This window comes from Bos taurus, chromosome 25, assembly GCF_002263795.3.
Source record: "Bos taurus isolate L1 Dominette 01449 registration number 42190680 breed Hereford chromosome 25, ARS-UCD2.0, whole genome shotgun sequence".
NCBI lineage: Eukaryota > Metazoa > Chordata > Mammalia > Artiodactyla > Bovidae > Bos > Bos taurus.
This window is the reverse complement of record NC_037352.1, coordinates 36,387,377-36,403,894: the sequence shown is the minus strand read 5'-3', so window position 1 is coordinate 36,403,894 and position 16,518 is coordinate 36,387,377. Positions and strand designations below refer to the sequence as shown.

The window sequence follows — 16,518 nt, the reverse complement described above, 5'->3', positions numbered from 1 at the left end:
CCACCCCTTCCAGAAACTTTGAAAAAACATTTTACACCATTATCTGGCAGTTACTAAACATGTCTGTTGCTCCGAGAAGCTCACCAGCCTACTGAAACGTAGGTGGTTGTGTCGCAGTCATTCTGCACAGGGTCTTTTTTGCTTCTCGTCACTGAAGGCTGCGGTGAGGCTGTGAAACTTGGATCTTTCCCACCATCTGTGCAGGAGGTTGCACTCCCTTCTTTTAGAAGCTCATGACAGACCATTTTTGGATACACACACACACACAAGCCCCAAGCAGCGTGGGCTACACAGGAAGTCATCAGGGCTTCAGGTAGGGGTGACTGCTCATGCAGGAACTTAGAAACTGACTAAGAACACACCTGAAGACTAGCCTCATGATAGGAGACTCCCCACCCCCCTGCCACATAGAGTTTGAGATTTTCCGTCAAGAACTAAAACTGTCATTCGTCACTTGTTCGTCAGCCAACAACGCAGCCTTATGAGACAGTGTCAGCTTCATGGGGAGCCATGGGGGTGGGGGCAGCTGTAGCCTCAACTCCAGGCCAGATAGCACTAATCCTCTGGCCTCTGTAACTTGGACCTGCCCCCAGCTTCCGTGCAGCTCCTGAGCAGTCGCATCAGTGTGTTGCCTGGGGGAATTTCACCGAGGTCAGCTGGTGACCAGAGTAGTCTATCCAACTGGGTTAAGAAAAGGAGCGATACTCCAGAAGGGCAAACCTGACTAACTTTTGATAGAAAAGGGAAGGTAGAAGAAACTGCTTTGAGGAATTTTCTTCAGAGTAAGACAAGGATGGTCAAGTAGAAAACTTGGTGCATTTGAGCAAAGACTTCTGCTGCCAGGGAACTACGGAAAGCAGTGAGGTGCTTACCTCCAGACACTGATCAAAGTACCACCTGTTCCGAAGAGGGAAAGAACATTGGTTGGGTCCACCTTGGCCTTTTTGCACCACAACTCCATGCCAACATAATTTTGCCATCATTTCTTTTTATGGAAATTATAACCTGTTCCCCCATATGTAATTCCCATTTTCCTGGGATATCGTACTGACTGGGACGGCTATGGGGGTTGCTCCAGGTCTTCAGCACATGGACTCCTTGAAATAGCTGTTTGAAGACATCTTTTCTGAAGAAAACAGGCTACTGCTGTTTATTAAAACTATTGGCATTGAATTCATTTATCAGCTGCTCAGCACAAAGTATAATTGGGTCATGGTCCAGAAGGCTCACAACATCTAAATTAGTGCTTGGAATCGTCATTCGAAAGTCCTCAACTGGCTGAAGTCTGTTAACAGTTCAAGGACTCTAGTTAACTGTTGGCATGCTAGCTGACCCAGTGGAAATATTTGAGAGGTTTTTAAAAATATTCCTTAACCTTGCCAGGAAGAGAAGTAAAATTCTTCAGGTTACTGGGCATTTGTTTCTGCTTCATCCTGGCAGACAAGGCTTAAAGCCTAAGACTGCAGATGTATGAGGCATCTTGATATGTAGGGCACTTAGTATTTTATTAAAGACATAAAAGTGAAACTGCTAACGATGTACAGACAGGTTGACCCTTTTGATGGGTAAGAATTTGCATCTTACCTGGCATCAGAAAATTCATTCCAGGAAGGAACCTCTTCAATGTGATAAATATGGCAAAGCCTTTAATCACATTTCAGCTCTTAGCATCAAAAAGCTCACTGTAAATAAACATTGTTAATACTATCTGTGAGGAAAACTTTCCACGTATAGCGCTCATTGCTTTGGACAGAAAAGGAATTCCTTCAGTGTGTTCCAGTCATGTAACGAATTTCAGAAACACTGTGGAGAAAGCTCAATCTTAACTGCAGAGGATCCACAGAAGAAAAAAAATGTGGGGAAATGCTAAAGAAATAGCAAAATGTACAATTTCTGACAAAACTTGTTGCTCTTGGGAACTTCTGTATATTTTGTATGATCACGTCAGTGTCTGTGTTTTGCGCCCCAGCCCCTGTCACTCTGTATACTCCCTGTACCAGATAATGTATTTTTATTTTAATCTATTTGACAGAACACATCAATCACTCCAAAAGAGCAGTGTTTTGGAGTGAGTAGTGAAATTGACACAGACAAAAAGTCAATTCACAGAACTGAGGAGAGGGAACAGTGAGGGGAAAAAAAAAAACTTCATAGTTTGGTGCTTATCAAGTCAAGAACTTAGGAATGAGGTAGATTCGTTAGAAGGGACAGGTGAGTAGGGAACTAAAATGGAACAGTTTGCTATAGACGCCTGCAGTTTCCACAGCCAGGAACTCAACGCTTAGCTGCCAGATCACCGTTTCCAGCAAGGAGAATGGGTTCTCTGAGCTTTTCGGGGGCGAAAGAAGGTCTGCTCCATGAATTGAGAGTAGGGAGTGGACTGGGAAGGCCAGGGGGACCACTTACTATCTTGACCTGGACCAGTGGTGTAAAGCATCATCCTGCTTCCCCCACTAACTCTTACCTCTGTGTTGAGAAAACGTGGGGTAGGAAAACACCAAGATGGACTTTTCCCTGGAAAACAGACACAGATGCATCCAGGCCCTGGCATTGCAGTGTTCCCTCTGTATACCTCCTGTGTACAGGAGTCTCCTGTATACCTCCCCTGATCCCACTCACCTCCCCTGGCCTGTGATTATTAAGAGAGGGCTTGAGAAGATTCACAGCTGAGAAAGAACTTTTTTCTGTTCTTTATCCTAGAGTTGATCACCTTTTATTGCAGGGTCTGGTCATCCTGACATACTCATCTAAAGCTAGCTAACCAGGTTCATCCTACCACCCTCACGGAAGAATCACCATGTAAATTGGTGTAATGGAATTAACCCGTAGTCAGACAGTGACAGCAATACCTGCCAGAGAAGCCATGTGTTTGTGGTCCGATTCTGTGCAGCTGCTCAGAAATAGCGATGAGGGGGCCATGGTGCCTGAACTGGGAAACCAAATGCAGGTCTGCAGATTGCAAAGCAAAATGTAGGATCAGAAAAGGAAAGTAAGTGGTATAAATAGATGTTTTTGTAGAAGTTAGAGTAGATTTTTATTTCAGCTACTGCTGGAGAATATAATAGAAAGCATTGTTTAAAAAGTTTCTAACATTTGGGTTTCATTCCTGGGATGGACACACTACTGTACATTGAAAAGTAGTTACTTATTTTGCTATTCAAATTAATTTTTTATTCTATCTAAAACTGAAATTATCTGTTTTACTTTTCAGAGCTTTGTAAAAACAAACTTGAAGTTATAGGGAGGTAAGCCATCTCCGATTCTGCAGGTCAAACAGAAGTTTGGGGAAATATTTTAGACATCACATAATAAGAATGTCTTAACATGAGAACTTAGTTTCATATTGTCTGGTTCTGTTTAATAGTGGATACCACAAACCTCGTGTTTTTCTCTTATCCTGAAACCATGGAAGGTAAAGAGACATTAGATTGACTTCTGAACAATGGTCTGTTATTTAACAGGTTTTTCTTTTAATTGTTGAGTTTCTCACCTCCATTTACTAAAGAATCATGACTCACTTCAAGTTGCACAGCAGTCAGCAAAGTTAATTGGCCCTAAATTAAATTTTCTCCCTTCAGCAAGCACTCATTAAGCAGTCAGGCTGAGTGTGTTAAGATGCAGAGTTAAGTTTGTGAGGTATTGAAAGGTGATGCTGAAACTGGGATTTCATTCCAGCGTCAGATGTGGGTTTCAAGTTCCTTTGGTCCAGGGAAGGGACTGGGCAGCCACAGGTGCCCCCAAGTTGCTTTTGGTTATTCTCCCAACAAGGTCAGATGCGCCATGAAGGAGAGTGGAGAGGAGGGATGTAGAAGACAGACTCCAGCTGCTTAAGAGTGACAGGGGAGCCTGGGGGAGAGAGGAGAGAGACTGCCCATGAGTTGTGGACCAGTATTCGCCCACCTTTCCACCTGGCCCCTGCCCCGCCTGAGCAAGGACAGAGCATATTAGAGATGCTTCTGCTGGTGGTAGGGGTTCTTATGTGAAAACAGATATGTGAGGGGGGTGGGTGGGAGGAAACAGGTTGTGATGATACAGGAAAATCTGTGAGTTTAGGGGCAAGGGGTGGGGTATGCAGGCAAAATCAGCAATTATTTTAAAATGAACATATGTATTTTTATTAGCTTTTAGTTAAATAGAGATTATTACACCCAGGTCAACACGATAAGCCTAAATATATATAGAGAACTAACTCAGGCATTGTCTTGTTTATCTGTAGACTGAATAAAATAAACCTTTCCTGTTTTGTCAGTTCCTGGTATCTTCGTTTAGAATAAATTAGACCAAAAGAAGCAGCTCACTTGTCTTTGTACGCCCCAGAGTTAAGTTATTGCTGTTCAACCCTGGCCTTTTCATTTCACTGGTCTTTGAAGAGTCCAGGTGCTGGATAGATGTTCAGTAAATGATTTTTTAAGTGAACTTGTTTATTTAAAATCCTCTTAACATTTATGGAAAGACTTCTTTCGGTAAGTAATGGGATCTTAGAGGGAAAGTGGTTTTTTTGTTGTTGTTGTTAAAGCTAAGAAACTCCTCCATTGAAGAGTCTTTTGAAACCTTGCTCGAGAGCTAAAAGTTTCAATCATGAAAAATAGCAGCAAACTGAAACTGATACGCACTTGCAGTCAATGGTCCATTTCAGGAGGCTGGTGCTGTCTGACAGAGAAATGTTTAGTGAGGTCGGGGAAGGAGATGGTGGGGATTTGTAATAAATATTCTCTATGTTCTCTTCCGAATCTTGGTAAAACAATAAATTATCATCTCTAGGTGGCAATAGTTGTGATGTTTGTGTTTTGTTGTCCTTGGTTGCATAAAATGTACATTTTGGATAAAGAAATAGAAGTATAATTTCAAAGACAAAAACACGTACTGTCACCCACAAACAACCCTCAACCAAATGACATGTCCTAAGTAATTTCTCAGGAGCTTAGGTAGCTTCTAAGAGGGCAACAGAATGAAAAGCCGTGGAATAAAAATGCTTTTTAACGATCTCCTAAAACAATTTTCTCATAAAATGAAACCATTAAAATAATCTTTGAGCACTTTATGAATCTTAGAAAACAGAACATCCTAATGGTAAGAACAGCATGTAAAACTGATGGTTTAGATCTTTAAATATGACTTCTAATAACCTTGTTTATTAGAAACGTTTTTTTTGCTTTGTCTCATTTAAGTAATTTTTTTCACTCTATTTAGAAACCAGAGAGAAGTGCAGAGTGTTCTGTTTTCCCCTGAGCTTCAGTTTTCATATCCTAAAGGGGTCCTAAAGGAACAGTATTTGCCCTGGAATAATGGACATTGCTGATACAGGTTTAAGAGGCCTTTCCAAACTTTGCCTGTCCATTCATCAGTAGTCGCCACCACCACCTCCCAAGTCTCAGGTGTCTTCAGCACAGCCTCCACTCCAGATACCTGAATGCAGGAGGTGCTGGTCTGAGTCTTCTACCTGAGTTATCGGTCACTGTGCACCCTGCATTGGATTCTGGACTTGAATTTTAAAAGACATCAACCAGAAAAAAATAAAAGACATCAACCACCGGAGGGAAAAACAAAACCACCTCTGGTGTGCAATGAGGGGTTTTGCTTGGTGAGGAAAGAAGGCATAAGAACTTGGTCTCTACCCTCAAGTATCTCTAAAGGCTTGTCAGGTCAGAAGAGAGATTCAGTCTGTTCTCCACGACTCCAGGAAATAGATTTAAATCCCTTTCAGTAAACATTGTCAGACCACGTCCTGGGTGTCAGGAATAATAGGTTCTGCAATGAGTAAGGCAGATACATAAAACCAGCTCTGCCCAGCCTCAGCCTCTAATTGTCCTGGCAGAGGCAATTTAGAAAAAGGCACCTCTTCTCAAGACACTTGGCTGCCTTGTGCTGGCGAGTTGTGATAACCGCACAACTCCAGGGACTTCCCTGGGGGTCCAGTGGCTAAGACTCCACCTTCTCAATGCAGGGGGCAAGGCTTCCCTCCCTGGTCAGGGAACTAGATCCCACGTGCTGCAACTAAGAGCCAGCACAGCCAAATAAATATTAAACTGTACAACTCCCTGATAAGATGAATGGTGCCCCCCCCCGGGGGGGGTGTTTGTAGGGCCCAAGTTGCACAACCAGGAGTGACCCCAGTGGAAGTCGCTAGGAGAAGGAACCTTGTTGCCAAGTCAGCCAGAGCAGGTTGCTGCATCGAATCAGGTCACCTGTGACACCTGGGGTCCTGGGCAGGAAGGGATTTTGCAAGTGGGAGGGTTGGGCCACATGCCCTTTGTGATCTCCATCTACTCAGAGATAATGCAGTTTTTTTCTAGGTTCTTCCACGACAAGGGGCAATGAGCTGGCAACATGCTCTCTTGTAAAGTCTTGGCAGGAAACTATCTTCTCTTGTTAAGACAGGTGGCCTTCTCCAGAGAAGGTAGGATAACAAAGGATCTGCGATGGGCAGAGCCACATCCGTGGCAGTGGGGCATGGGAAGCCGACATTAAAACACAGGAAATGAGAAAAATATTGTAGCCCAGAGTTTTGAAAATTAAAATGTCCTTAGTATTGGTACAGCTAATTACAAAGCTAGCTCACTCTCCTGTGATCCAGGCGCTTTAAAGTTGTCAGAGGAGGTTGTTACTACGCCCCTTTTCCAGGTAATTAAATTGCATCTTCAAGTCCCCCAAGGCTCATTAGCACAGAATTCCAGGTCTAAGCTATGAGGTTGTCTTAACTACATCACCTTGATTCTCTTTTCATTTTCTTTAGCTGAATGAATGTCTTTGCAACTTCCCAACAGGCTGTACAGGTGGATTCCTGGGGGTGGGGGTGGGGGGCAGTGCGAGCTTTCCTTGTTTTAAGAGAAATCAAGGTTTGATCACCCTCTACTGGCAAAGCATAGTGATAGCAGCAAAAATAAGTGAGTGAAACTTAAGGGACAAAGATCCTGAAAGCAGCTCTCTTGGAGAGAAAAAACAACCACCCTGTCCAAAACAGAGGAGGGAGCCGAGACTTATAATAACCAGCGTAGCATTTCGCTTTCCAGATTTCTGCTACAAAGGGAAGGGGACTCCCCCCCCCTTTTTCTTTTCAAACCAAATCTTCCAAAACAAAAGAAAACTGACTAATGTAGAGAGTGAAGGGGGAGAATATGGCAGAGTATGGAGATTTATTTAAGAAACCGAGGGCCCTCAGAGGGTCATGTTACACTTCACATTGCAAGATTCAGAAACAACTTTCAGACAAGATTGTGAAACTGTTGTAGCTGATCTTTGGGACAATCATGTGGCAATTTCCAAATATTTTGAAGGGGCTGACAAGAACTACCACATGCATTTTGTGAGAGGAAAAGCTCAGGCAAAACTAGGATCAACATGGGAATTCCCTGATGGTTCAGTGGTCAAGATTTGGCGGTTTCACTGCTGAGGGCCTGGGTTCCATCCGTGATTGGGGAACTAAGAGTCCACAAACCTTGTGGCACAGTTTAAAAAAAAAAAAGACTAGGATCAATGAGTTGAAATTACAGGAAAGCAAATGTTTAGTTGAACTTTTTGCAAGTAGAACTCTCCATAAGTTTCTTTGTATGTGATTGTTGAATGAATTCATTGGGAAGAGTATGAGGTTCTTGGAAGCCAAAACAATTCTGAAATGCAGATGCCACATCCCAGCAAGCCACCAACCACACTGGTTAACTTTATTTGCTGTGTGGTCTTTTCTCTAGTTGCTGAGAGCAGGGGCTCCTCCCTAGATGTGCGCCGTTTTCATTGCGGTTGCTTCTCTTATTATGGAGTACAGCCTCAATAGTTGTGCACGGTGCATCGGCTGAGTTGCTCTGCAGTGTGCGGGATCGTCCTACTTCGGGATAGAACCTGTGTCTCCTACATTGGCAGGTGGATTCTTTACCACTAAGCCACCAGGGAAGTCCCAACTTGTGTGCCTTTTGAGGGATCAATCCCTTATTTACAGTTAGTCCCTAATTGCAATTGAGCAAGAGTGGGGGTGGGGGGAGGAGGTTGATAACGTAGGCACGGACCTCCGTACCGAGTGCTGCGACACCAGGTGCACCTATAAGGTGACAGCACAGCTACTTCAGCTGGATGCCGCCGGGAGAGAAAGAACTGAATCTCGGGCTTAGAGGGCTAAGTGTGGAACTCCATGTTCATAAACGGGGACCGAGTTCCCACGCTGTGACCAGCCTGAGGATCACAGGAGAACTGGCCTCAAGTCCAGGAGGGGGAACCGAGGTCACCGCGCAGAGCCCACGCCTCTCCCTGGCCCGGCGAGAAGCTGCGGGGTGCGAACACCGCCAAGACTTCGTCTAGTCGGCCCTTTCTTAGTTTAAAAAAAAAAAAAGGAGTGCGGGAAAAAAAAGGGGCGGAGGTGCGGACTAGGTCCCCGGCTGTTCACGTTGCGGGGGCTTCTCTCCACTAGTCCCTGCGGGGCAGGAACCTTCGGCGAACCCGAGACACCGAGATGCAGAGAAGACCTCCCGAGTTCCTAGAGGGGCCGCTGCGGCCCCTCGCAGCTCTCCGCGGGCGGAGCTATGACGTACTTCCGGCTGCGCCGGCCGCGGTGCGCGTTGAGGTGTCCCAGCGGCCCGAGCGGCTCTGACTCACGGTGAGCCTCCTGGTCCACGGTTCGCGTGGCGGGCGGAAGAGGGAGTTTCCGCCGAAAGGGTGCGGGGAGGGACGAGTGGATTAGGCAGCTGTGGCCTCTGGGGACTCCCCAGACCGGTCTTGGGAGGGAGGTGGGAGGAGGCCTCTGTCCCTACCTAGGCCCAGATGGCGGAGGCCTTTGCTCTCGTGAAAGCATTTCCGCCCCTGCCCCCACCCCCGGGTTTAACAAGTGAAAGTTGGTCTCTTTCGCGTTACAAAGCAGTTTTTTTCTGCCTTCGGTGAGCCCAGTCGCCAGTCAGCTAGAACAGGGATGTTTTCTCTTATTTCCCGGGCTCTAAGTAGGCGGTCCAAATTCAAGGCTAATTGATTTAAGAAACTGAGCCTCGGAAGTCTTGTGTATTGTCTGAAATATGGGAGGGACTAAGTCCGTTGGGCATTGTTCAGGTTAGAAAGTACGTAACAGGAATCTGCTCAAGTTTAGAAACCCATTTTAGAGGGCCGTTTACTTACAGTTTGTCTAGAGAAAGGTGATCTGGTGAGTGAGGTACTTAGAAACTCCTGTTATAAAAGGAACAGTTGGAAGAGTTGTGAAGAAAAGAGTTAAGCAAGACAACTGTTTTCAGGTGTTGGAAGGCTACTACGGAGAAAGTAAGTTTTGGACTAGGAGCGAACTAGGATCAGTGAAGAGAGAGAAAAAGTGATGCAGAATTTGGTGCAGTTTAAAGAAGCAAGAAACTCAGAAAACTATCCAACAGTAGAAATCTGTGCCTCAAAATTATCAGATTTGCCTGCGTAGGAGTTTTCAGTTACAAAAGGGTAACATTTTAAGGGTAACAGAGGAGCCTGGTGGGCTGCCGTCTATGGGGTCGCAGAGTCGGACATGACTGAAGCGACTTAGCAGCAGCAGTAGCCGCAACATTTTAAAAGTTCTAGGAGGAAAAAAAAAAGCATTCTAGCAGCAATAGGTAAATCCCATTTAATTGTTAGAATTTATAATAATAACTTGGTTCATTTATGCCTGATCTTCTAGAATGGGATTTGGGACACTTTTGGGGGGCGTGTAAGCTTTGGGAAATTGGCCTAAAGGAGGGGAAAAAACTCGGAACAGAATAAACACTGCTTGTAGACTATGAACTTTTGCTCTTTGGCCATTTTGTGCTAAACAGTCTAGATAGCTTAAAGAAGATAGTTCATTGTGGTTGAAGACAATGTGAGTAATGAAACCTCTGTTTTCTATTCACATGCTTTTTTATTTTATAAACTATTTATTGAGAAAAATTGAGAAGCCAAGATCTGGAGGGCATCCCTAAGTGAACCTTTAGACAAACTCAGCATGACCAGATGTTTGGTCAAGACCAAATACTGGCTTTGACAGGGTAAGGGTGGGAATAAACCATTATCAGATTAAAAAAAAAAAAAAAATTCTTTACCAGTCTGACAGGTGGAAGAAAGAGGAGAGACAAAGGACAAGAAAATCCAAGAGGCAACAGGGATTGAAATCCTTGAGGCCTTGTTTTTTGTCCTGTGATGATTTTGGCTTTTACTCCGTATGAGACACGAAGCCTTGAAAGGTGTGAACAGAGGAATGATGTGATCTGATGTATAATATTTTATAGACAACCAAGACTTCCTTGGTGGTCCAGCGTTTAAGACTCTGCGCTTCCACTGCAGGGGGCTTAGTTCCCTGTGAGGGAACTAAGAGCCTGCATGCTGTGTGGTGGGGCAGAAAAAAGAAAAAAGGCACCGATGATGGACTGGGACAGCAGTGTTGGAGGAAGTGAGATGTGGTTGAATTCTGAATCTCTTGGGTGTAGAGCTAACAAGATTTACTCCTGAATTGTGTGTAGAATGTGAAAGAGGAGTCAGGAATGACCAGGGTTTTTTTGCTCCAGAAAACAGAACAGTAGAATTGCCATTCCTGAGATGAGTAGCTTTGGAGGAATGATGGGAAGTGCAGTTTTGGACACGTTAAGTTTGGGAAGCCGCTGGACATGCTGGTGGCAAGGTCAAGTGGGTGGTTGGTTGTAAGAGTCTGGCGCTCAGAAGAGAGGTCCAGGCTGGAGAGTGTGAATTGGCGAATGTGAATAAATAGATGGTAATTAAAGCCACGCAACCAGATGATATCAAGGAGAGTGAGTGCAATTAGGAAGAAGGCTCCAGGTGCCCAGCCTGCCACATGTTGGTGGCCTTACTGAGGCATGAATTTGAATTGCGGGCACTGCAAAACTGGTGTGCTACAATAAATCACTGAACTACTGGGCTCAGTTACTACTGACGGTACTCAGCAGTAACATTTAGGAAAACTTTCTTCCTAAAGTGTTTTGCAAAGGCAATGGTTTGATGTAGTGGCATCTGTGTTTGGATTTGCTAAGTTCAGGGTAACAGTTCCCATGTGAACGTGATGCAGGACACACCCTGTTTAATGCCTCCTGTGCCGCGTTATAACCCCTAGTGTCTGAATTTCCCAGGCTGAATCCCAGAAGCTGAGCCACCCAATGGAGAGTCCCTCTGTTCTTGGGGTGCCCTCCTCTGGCCAGAGTAGGAAATTCTGTAATAGTTAAGTTAGAGTTGTTCCTACGTGCTAGAGACAAGACGGCAGTGCTTCCCTGCTCAGTTTTCAAGTAACCCTCATCCTGGGAGCTTCAGTGGCATACTGACTGCAGAGAGCAGCATAAAGGAGTGTTCAGTGCTGACTCTGGTCCTGTGCAGGAGCAGTGGTGCCTTGTAGGATGCTTCAGAGTTGGGGTACCATAGAGGGGAGTTCAGCTATCATCCCTAGAATTCTGCACGAATTAGCAGCTGATAATTACCAACTTTCTCATAAAAGCGAGGTTGCATATTGAGGTTTCATTCTTAGAACTCCATTTCCTGTATTTTTAATTACCCAAATTGATCACAGAAATAAAGGGGAAGAGTCATATAAAATATGTTTTAAATACATATTTCCCAAATGTGTAAAGCTAAATACATGATATAAAAGCTGTAACAGACATGTACCTTTGTTGGAAGGTTCTGCATGGGCTGGAATTGGTGCTTTTTTGTTTTCCTGGGTTGTTTTTTGTTTTTTTTTTGAAGACCATAGAATTTGGGCATTAGAAGTAAAATCTATCTTGGTTTGTTAAAAACTGCTTATGATCCTTTAAAGATTTTATGATTTTTCTAGTTACAAAAGTAATATCCACTAAAGAAAATTTAGAAAATGAAAAAGACTTTTAAAAATTGAACTCATACATAATTCTTTATCCCAGAAATATCACAGTTAGTGTTTTTCCTTCATGGTGATTATGTGTATATTGTGTGTGTGTGTGTGCACGATATTTCAGGTGCAGTCAGACCAGATCCATGGAGGCTGACATGCATGTTAGAAATGAGCATACTTTGCTGCATGGCTCAGGAAACTCAGACAGGGGCTCTGTATCAACCTGGATGGGTGGGGTGGGGAGGGAGGTTCCAAAGGGAGGGGATATGTCTTTGGCTCCTTATTGAGACTGTTGGAATTTTCCTTACTCAGATCCAGTATAAGAACACATATATGACAGAAAAGATGCTGCTTAGAGTTTGAAAACATGCTTGTCAGGAAGGCCAGTCATAAGCATGTAAGATTAATTAACTTACGGAGTTTTCTTTCAGAGCATATTTAATAATAGGGTGATTCTGTTGTCGATTCACTTTCTACTTTTCCGTCTCCCCCTTTCTCTGTCCCCTACTGGTAATCACTAGTTTGTTCTCTGTATGTGTGGGTCTGTTTCTTTTTTGTTACATTCACTGGTTTTATTGTTTAGAGTTCACATGTAAGTGACAATGTACAGTATTTGTTTTTCTCTCTCTGGCTTGTTGCACTAAGCATAATACCCACCAAGTCCATCCATCCATGTTGTTGCAGATGGTTCCATTCTTTTTTATGGCTGAGTAGTATTTGCGCACGCACACCCCTTTCTAGCTGTTCATCTGTTGATCGTCACTTAGGATGCTTCCATATCTTGGCAGTTGTAAACAATGCTGGTATGAATATTGAGTGGTTTAGTCTCTAAGTCGTGTCCAACTCTTTGTGACTTCATGGACTGTAGCCCACCCACAGGCTCCTCTTTCTGTGGGATTTCCCAGGCAAGAAGACTGGAGTGAGTGGCCACTTCTCCAGGGGATCTTCCCCACCCAGGGATTGAACCTGGATCCCCTACATTGCAGACAGATTCTTTACCAACTGAGCCACCAGGGAAGGCCCATGTATATTTTTGAATGAGTGTTTTCATTTTCTTCAGCTAGCTATGCAAAAGTGGAATTGAGCCACAGATCACTCTTTCAGAGAATGAAGACAAAATCAGATCAAAACAGAATATTGCTGAGCTGACGCTAGCAAGATTTTTGATAGTCATCGTTATATGGTATTTTTATAGTGGCTATAATTTCCACAATTTTTTAGAGACCAAAAAGCATACTTTTTCTTTTGATAATTTTATGGTAATCATATTTTCATAGGTTTAACGTGTAGCCCTAAAGAACCAGAAACCCACAGGAACCAATATTCCTGCTCCACGGAATCCTGTCTGTAGTGACAGCTGTTTCTGGAGTACCTCCGAGATGAAGGTGCTGGGCATGGCCACAGTTCTGGGCCCTAGGCCTCCACAGGAGCAGGGGCCTGTGATTGTGAAGATTGAGGAGGAGGAAGAGAAAGGGAAGCGCCTTCCCATGGAGATATTCCGCCAGCGCTTCAGGCAGTTTGGGTACCACGACACCCCTGGCCCGCGGGAGGCCCTCAGCCAGCTCCGGGTGCTCTGCTGCGAGTGGCTGCGGCCCGAGATCCACACCAAGGAGCAGATCCTGGAGCTGCTGGTGCTCGAGCAGTTCCTGACCATCCTGCCCCAGGAGCTCCAGGCCTGGGTGCAGGAGCACTGCCCAGAGAGCGCCGAAGAGGCCGTCACTCTCCTGGAGGATCTGGAACGGGAGCTGGATGAGCCGGCACCGCAGGTAGGCCGGGGCGCCCTCCCCCGCGAGATTGAGAGCCCAGCGGACCAGGCAGGGGCGGGTGTGTCCACAATGCTGAGAGTGACTGACAGGACCTTCCGCCGAGCTAGACCGTCTTTCCTCCTGGTTTTCTTCTGTTATCCTGTGTGGAATTGAGGGATTACCCTTGGGAGTTGAATGGAATGGAGGGTCTCTTTTCTAGAGGTTCTACATAGCTGTTCTGAGATTTTCTTTCATTCTGGTTCTTAAAGTGAGCTGTGCACAGACCCAGCCTTTCATAATTGTCTCTAGGTGTCCCCACCTCCCCGTGAGCAGAAACGGTCATGGGAGAAGATGTCACCCTCAGGAATGGCGGAGGAGTCCCTGAGCAGCCCGCAGCTAGAGTCTGTGGAGACCAGTCACAGATACGAGTCCTGGGGGCCCCTCTACATCCAAGAGACTGGTGAAGAGGAGAAGTTCACTCCCGCGCTGAGGAAGGTTCGAGGTAGGACCATCTCTCAGGCCCCGGCTTGGTGCCCCAGGCCTTTGTGGTGGAAGAAACAGTCATCCTCATTCCTGATTGTCAGGAGGTCCCCTGGGCTGACAGGCAGAATGAGTTCCTTTCTTCCCTCAGGTGTGTCTCAGTCAGTCTTGGCGTGGGAACAAATGACACCCTTGAAGGGAGAGCTGAAGTTTGGTAAGGGGACTGTTCACGGAGGTGAGGGCAGGTTGAATGAACTGATAAGAGATGGTGCTGGTTCATTTGTTCATGACTTAGCGGCCCTGCTGTCATCAGTTTTCAGTGTGGATTTCTCTTTTTCTCCTTTTCTGTGTGTGGATGGGTAGGTGGACTTTTAAGAGGGGTGACTGCTTAGTGAAATGGTCTAAAAAAGCTTAATGACTTCAGTCAGATTTCAAGAGTTGCTTTGTAACTGAGAGAATGACAGGAAACATGTATTGATAGTTTAAATGATGAAAGTTAAACCCTGATAGGAGTTAAGTACTGTCATTCAAACTACCAAGGATCTGGGATTAGAATGATTATAAATGGACCAAACGTTCTCTTTTATTGCTATTAAATACATTCAACTTCTGTGAGAATCCGAATTTTGTGAGTTTGCCATTAGCCTCTTCGCCCTTAATTATGCTTTTTATTTCCTGCTACCAACTTTGACCCTTCTACAATCTTTCTTTCTTGTTTCTTTATGCCTGAACATCACCCAGCTTCTTTGTTGCTGTCTCAGTATGCTTAGTTTTGCCTGAAGTTTTGCCTAATTTCCCTCTATCTATGAAGTTCTCCTGGCAGACAGCGCTGTGTACTTCTCATGCCATGATAGCTTCTGGTAGGGGCTTGCATGAAAGTCTGGCGTTGTAAACTAGATCTGATAATGACCTGTTTGTCTTAAACGTGATACTGTGACTTTGTAGAATGGTATTTGGTTACCCCTTAGAATCCATCAGTGTCACCTGATGGTTCTGTTTCTCATTTAGGTTTTTTTCTCATGACAGGAAGCAACTGACATGTCCTTATCCTGCTTATTGTTTCAGATCGTAAGTCGAAGACCCAGAATGAGGAATCAACAGATAAGGAGGGAAGTTCTGAAGAATCTCATGCAGAAGGATTCAGAAGGGATACACTTCCCATGATTATCACCGATAAATGTGAGGCCAGGTTAGAAAGGCAGTGGGTAAATCCAGAAAAGGAGAGAGGAACAAAAACCCCCCTCCAAGACAAAGGTTCTGCTAAAGGTAGAGAAGTAGTGACGAAACCTGCCCCGGGAGAGAGACGTTACATATGTGCTGAGTGTGGGAAGGCCTTTAGTAACAGCTCCAACCTCACTAAACACCGGAGAACACACACTGGGGAGAAACCATATGTGTGCACCAAGTGTGGGAAGGCTTTCAGCCACAGCTCCAACCTGACCCTTCACTACAGAACACACCTGGTGGACCGGCCCTATGACTGTAAGTGTGGGAAAGCCTTCGGTCAGAGCTCAGACCTCCTTAAGCACCAGCGAATGCACACTGAAGAGGCCCCTTACCAGTGTAAAGATTGTGGCAAAGCCTTCAGTGGCAAAGGCAGCCTCATTCGCCACTACCGAATACACACCGGGGAGAAGCCGTATCAGTGTAACGAGTGTGGGAAGAGCTTTAGTCAGCACGCGGGTCTTAGTTCTCACCAGAGACTCCATACTGGAGAGAAGCCGTATAAATGTAAGGAGTGTGGGAAAGCCTTCAACCACAGCTCCAATTTTAATAAGCATCATAGAATCCATACTGGGGAAAAGCCCTATTGGTGTAGTGATTGTGGGAAAACCTTCTGTAGTAAGTCCAATCTTTCCAAACATCAGAAAGTCCACATTGTAGAGGGAGAAGGATCTTAACCATCAGGTACGATCTTTTGGTGGTTTTTGTTTTTCTTACTTTAGAACGTGAATGCTAGAGATAGCCCAATAATTGCAAAGTTAACTATGGAGTAGATTTTGTTTGTTTGACTCAATGTGAAGGGGATGGAGTGAGAGCTCAGGCAGGGACAGGGTGGGTTCCTCACCTGCCCACCAACTCACTGGGGCAGGGTCCCCTCACCACACTTGACGTCCCATACACCATGCCGGCATTGCCTTCTGTATAGTTACACTGCTGTGTATCCAGTATAATTAAAGAAAAAGCATTAAAACTGTTCAGCTGTTTTAACATATACTCAAGATTATGACTTGTAAAGAAATGAGCCATGTTGAACACAGTTTAATCTGATTCAGAATAAACTTTAAAAGTTCTTGTAATGCCTCAGGACTGTTATTGTAAAAAAAAAAATGTTAATCAACCCTATTCTAGAAAGAGGAAGCTTCCTACTGGTTTTGCTTTTGGAAAATTTGGATTTGGGGTAAATAAAACTTTGAGTACTTGCGAATGTGTGTTAGGAAGTTGCGGCCAGGTATGTAGAGCAGCTGCAGCTTGGTCTTTGTTGTGCTTCTCCTACATACTGAACACTGTTTC

At 44.8% G+C, this 16,518-nt stretch overlaps 1 protein-coding gene across 1 annotated transcript; it reads left to right on the top strand.

Annotated features, from left to right (window-relative positions):
* The first annotated feature begins 8,553 nt into the window (after positions 1-8,553).
* Positions 8,554-16,304, top strand: ZSCAN21 (zinc finger and SCAN domain containing 21). The gene is made up of 4 exons (NM_001035368.2): positions 8,554-8,581; positions 13,057-13,545; positions 13,834-14,026; positions 15,070-16,304. Exons 2-4 carry the CDS (start codon positions 13,174-13,176, stop codon positions 15,903-15,905), a joined length of 1,401 nt encoding a protein of 466 aa, NP_001030445.1. The 5' UTR covers positions 8,554-8,581; positions 13,057-13,173; the 3' UTR covers positions 15,906-16,304.
* Positions 16,305-16,518: the final 214 nt, after the last annotated feature.

Coding starts and splice junctions, on each gene's coding strand:
- ZSCAN21 (NM_001035368.2), top strand. CDS start 13,174: ATGGCCACAGTTCTGGGCCCTAGGCCTCCACAGGAGCAGGGGCCTGTG. Junction 13,546..13,833: donor TGGATGAGCCGGCACCGCAG/GTAGGCCGGGGC, acceptor AATTGTCTCTAG/GTGTCCCCACCTCCCCGTGA. Junction 14,027..15,069: donor CGCGCTGAGGAAGGTTCGAG/GTAGGACCATCT, acceptor TTATTGTTTCAG/ATCGTAAGTCGAAGACCCAG.